Consider the following 5,130-nt stretch of genomic DNA (forward strand, 5'->3'; position numbering starts at 1 on the left):
TACTAACTGCCTGGACAAGTCCACGTAGTTTTCTTAGCAAGATTTTCAGAAGTGGCTTGGCCTTGCTTTCTTCCTACGGTCTGATAACGACCTGGCCAAAGTAACCAGCTGGCTTTGTGCCCAAGGCAGAATTAGAACTCACAATCTTCTGGCTTCTAGCCTAATGACACCACACCAGGGGTGAAATCCAGCAGGTTCTGACAGGTTCTGGAGACCCGGTAGAGGAAATTTTGAGTAGTTCGGAGAACCGGCAAATATCACTTCTGACTGGCCCCAGAGTGGGGTGGGAATGGGGATTTTGCAGCATCCTTCCCCTGGAGTAGGGTGGGAATAGGGATTTTGCAGTTTCCTTCCCCTGCCACACCCACCAAGCCCACAGAACTGGTAGTAAAAGAAATTGGATTTCACCACTGCACCACACCAAACTGGTTCTTTTCATGCCTTTGCAACCTGGACAATGGAACCTTCCTGTTTTGTGTGAACTTAAAAGCAAGATGGCAAGTCTTCCACAGCATTTGTAGTTTCTCATGCCATTGGGCACGAACGGTCTTATTAAGTTCTTCATAAATCAGTGCTTCAGACTATATTTCTGTACCTAAATTTTAAAATGAAAGTAGACTTAAAAACTCGTCTAAAAATGTTCTGAATATAGCAAGTGGTTCAGGGAGCTGAAGTCGCTCCAAGCACCCACTCTTGCAAACTAAATCTGTGGGCATCCAAGCCTTTTAAAGTGGTGTCATTAAAACACCACTTTTTGTTTAGGGAAAAAAAAAAAAATTAAGACTGATTCAATAAGTATAGACAGTGTACATCTGATTAGAGGACATCAATTTAATGCCTTATTAAAGCTGATGAAACAGTTCCACAATTCAACTGTAATACTTTATAATATTTTATGACTCCATTCTTTCCTCAATGTGTACACAAGAATCCGGATATTTAACCGACGATAAGCAAATCTTCACTAGCGAATTCATGATCTGGGACCTCCAGATTGAGAGGAGCTGGGCCTTTACGTATTCTGCCAGATGCATCATAATGGGACCCATGGCAGGGGCAGTAATAACCACCATAATCCCCAGCATCTGCAATTGGTACACAGCCAAGATGGGTACATATGCCTAGCACTACCAACCACTCCGGTTTCTTCACCCTATCCAGATCATGCTGTGGATCTCTTAGTTCACTCAAAGGTACTTTAGCTACTTGATCAATCTCTGCCTGGGTTCTGTGACGCACAAACAGGGGTTTTCCCCTCCACTGGAAAACCATATTCCTGCCTTCTGGAATATCGGACAGCTTGATCTCAACCTTAGCCAGCGCCAATACATCAGCAGCAGGATTCATGCTGGAGACGAACATAACCACAGCTTTCTTGGCGAAGTATGCAGAGAGCAAATAGGTTGCCCCGTTGAAAAAGTAGGTGAAGGTTTTTCTCTCTGCGCTGTTATCTTGGGAGGATTTCGTGCTATCCTGTAAACTGTCCCGACGGTGGTAGGAGAAATCTGGCACAGCCATGTCATTATGGACATAACGAACGCTGGCAGGAGCTGCAAGAAAGAGAAAGCATAATTATGGGACTGTTATTGTAATAGAATGTGCTGCATTACAGACATTGTGCTAGAAAATAGTACTTTTGAAGAAAATCTGCTTTAATATCTCAACATAAAAGGGTTTTTTTTTCAAACAAAAATATTCATTTTATACAAAAACTGAATTAGCCCATGGAGGTTTGAATTGTTGGCAGGATTCCCTCCCTTTCTACTTGCAATTGCATATAAAATGCATTATTCCCTCTTGGAAGCCTATCAAATGACATGTATTTCACATCTACTTCACATATCAATGAGAGCCAGAAACTTCTGAGACTATTGTGTTTTTTTCTGAAGAAATCCGTAATATTTGAAAGTGATCCGTCAGTCCCATTCTTGTAGATTCTGTATGTAACTACAGCTATTTATTAATTCAAGTCATATCCAGCCACAATTACAAGCCATAAAGCAGGCATGTTCTACTTGTGGGCTGGTAGGCGGGAGGTATCATCTCATTTATTCATGCTGTTAAAAGGAAGAAACAGCTGTGATCACACATTGCTCCTAGAAGCACGAATCCGAAAACACCAGCCTGAAGATGACGAATGAGACTTGGTCGAAACGTCGCCAAGACACTTCCAATTCTCATAATTGTAGAAGTGAGATTTTGTGCTGGAAAAATAGTGAATTAGAAACACCTCTCCAAAATAAACTGGGGAAGAAATGGCAGACTGAACCAATGACCACAGCAGAATGAACAACTAGTTGTAAGTAGACCGGCTCTTTGGTAATGCCTCTCCATTCAAGGAAAGGACTTAAGATCACCCACAAATGCACCACATAACTGCTCCTTGCGAGGAGATTGCAATATAGCAGTCTTGCAGCTCTGGGAGATAAGAAAAGCTCCATCTTGCTCAAACTATGATTGGTGCCTTTGAAAGGTCACTAAAGCATATTTACATTTTACCGTAACTTAGATTTATTCATACATTGAGAATATTAGAAGTACCGCAGTTGCAACAAGACATCAATATGGTTTTATACCTTAGTATCCATCCAGTTTAGGAATTGAAGTGTTATCTACAATTCTATGACTTAGTCACATCTTTTTCTCTACACTAAAAGACAGGCAGAAGTTTTAATAAAAAATAGTTCTACCGGTAACAGTTAAGCATAATTTCTACTTGGAGAGGACAATTTTGACAACTATTTTCTAATAAGTGGACTGGAGAGGAGCCTGGACTTTATAATTCAAAGATGTCATTCCAGGAGACTTCTAGCTGACCAGTGTCACCAAGCGTAATAATGTTTTCTTAATTAAAACATGTGGATAGGAACATTTTGCACTGGGTGACAGAAGAGCCTCAGATGTTCAGCATCCCTCAAATAAATTTAATAAAATAAATAAATCTCTCAAGGTCATCTATTATATGGCAATATGGATTTTTGAATCCCCATTTTCCCAGCACCAATCTGACAATCTAACCCAACTTTAACCTCACATCTTTCAGCCTTGCTATAATCATCCCCATTGCTGTCATCAAATGGAGGATGACTGGAACAAATCCTTATTTATTAAATTTACTGTTGCCCATTTCACAGATCAAGGCAACTCTTACAACAACGGCTAAGACCAAGAACAACAAAACATTGTAAGGAATTCCTTCTTTTATGGCATATGCAGACTCCAATTGTGGATGGGGCAGAATTGAGAACATTGTCCAAAAAAGCCACAGTACTAACTGTTAAGAACCAAGGAATATTTGCTCCAATAGTGAGATGGGCAGCATATAAATTTATTAAATAATAAAATAAATGTATCAGAAACCAGCCTTTTCAAAGCACTTCCCAAAGTGTTGTTGAAGCAGAAATCATCCCTGGATTTTTTTTAAAAAAAATGGTTCCTTTGGGTGCATTTTAAAGGGAAGGGAGGGAGGAAGGGGGAAGAGGAGGGAGGAAGGAAGGAAGGAAAAAAGAGAAAGAAGGAAGGAGAAAGAAAGAGAAAGAAAGAAGGGGGAGAGGCAAGGGAGGGAGGAAAAAAGAGAAGGGAGGAAGGGAGGTAGGAGAAAGAAAGAAAAAGAAAGAAAGGGGGAGAGGAGGAAGGAAAAAAGAGAAGGAAGAAAGGAGAAAGAAAGAAGGGGGAGAGGTGAGGGAGGGAGGAAAAAAGAGAAGGGAGGAAGGGAGGAAGGAGAAAGAAGAAGAAAGAATGAAAGAAAGAGGAGGAAGGAAAAAAGAGAAAGAAGGAGAAAGAAAAAAGAAGGGGAACAGGCGAGGGAGGGAGGAAGAAAGAGAAGGGAGGAAGGAGAAAGAAAGAAAGAGAAAGAAAAAGAAAGAAAGATAGAGAAAGAAAGAAAGAAAGAAAGAAAAAAGAAAGAAAGAAAGAAAGAAAGAAAGAAAGAAAGAAAGAAAGAAAGAGGGAGACGAGGAAGGAAAAAAGAGAAGGAAGAAGAAAGAAAGAAAAAGAAGGGGGAGAGGCGAGGGAGGGAGGAAGAAAGAGAAGGGAGGAAGGAGAAAGAAAGAAAGAGAAAGAAAAAGAAAGAAAGAAAGAAAGATAGAGAAAGAAAGAAAGAAAGAGGGGGAGAGGAGGAAGGAAAAAAGAGAAGGAAGAAGAAAGAAAGAGAAAGAAGGGGGAGAGGCGAGGGAGGGAGGAAGAAAGAGAAGGGAGGAAGGAGAAAGAAAGAGAAAGAAAAAGAAAGAAAGAAAGAAAGAAAGAAAGAAAGAGGGGGAGAGGAGGAAGGAAAAAAAGAAGGAAGAAGAAAGAAAGAGAAAGAAGGGGGAGAGGCGAGGGAGGGAGGAAAAAAGAAGGAAGGAAAGGAGAAGGAGAAAGAGAGAGAGAGAGAGAGAAAAGGAAAAAAGAGCAAAGAGAAGGAAGGAAGGAAAAAAAGAGGAAAAACAGCCCAGATGTGCTCCTCAGCCATCCTTCTCCTTGTGCCTTTCTGTCCCCTGGGACTATGACACCCTGGGACTACAAGTCCCAGCATCCCCAGCGGCCCGTGGTTCCTGGCAGTCGCCCTCCTGCCATGTTGGAGGGACCCCAGTGTGTGTGGGGGGGGGAGTTTACGACCCCCACCCGCTAACCCCGCCCGCCCCGCCCCTTCCCCGCCCGCACCGTTGAGGGAAGCGGTGACGACCAGGCCTCCCCGGCTCGCCTGGCCGAACAGCGACTCCCGGCACAGCAGAGGCCGCCTCGGATCCAAGGACAGGCTCTTCGCGGGCCCCGGCGGGACCTCCAGCAGCAGAGGCTTCCGCGGAGCCGGCACGATGTGGGCGGCCGCCGTCAGATAAGGCGCCAACGGGCCGCAACGGGCTGACAGCGACAACATGGCGGACGCGGCGTTCAACTTCTCCTCACCGCGGTCACCTTCCGCGACCGTCCGGCGCGAGCGACGCACGCCGAGCGGTGACGCAGGACGCACGCCGGCGGGAGAAGCCACGCCCACCGCTCTTTACGTTTGGAGCGACGAGAGTGGGGCGAGGGGGGCGGAGCTATATCGCCCGTCCCCGCCTTTCAGGCGGCATGAGAACTGCGCCTGCGCACGGGACTTGACGCTAATTGCCCCAATAGTCTGAACTGGAACTCTTTAGCCCAGGGGTCCTC

At 44.3% G+C, this 5,130-nt stretch overlaps 1 protein-coding gene across 1 annotated transcript; it reads right to left on the reverse strand.

The window, feature by feature from the left end:
- Nucleotides 1-811: 811 nt before the first annotated feature.
- Nucleotides 812-4,885, reverse strand: UQCRFS1 (ubiquinol-cytochrome c reductase, Rieske iron-sulfur polypeptide 1). The gene is made up of 2 exons (XM_034425726.3): nt 4,642-4,885; nt 812-1,550 (listed from the first exon to the last, which is right to left on the reverse strand). The coding sequence occupies exons 1-2, from the start codon at nt 4,853-4,855 to the stop codon at nt 940-942; spliced, it is 825 nt and encodes a 274-aa protein (XP_034281617.1). The 5' UTR covers nt 4,856-4,885; the 3' UTR covers nt 812-939.
- Nucleotides 4,886-5,130: the final 245 nt, after the last annotated feature.

This window comes from Pantherophis guttatus, chromosome 11 (assembly GCF_059756535.1).
Source record: "Pantherophis guttatus breed Tessera chromosome 11, ASM5975653v1, whole genome shotgun sequence".
Lineage (NCBI taxonomy): Eukaryota > Metazoa > Chordata > Lepidosauria > Squamata > Colubridae > Pantherophis > Pantherophis guttatus.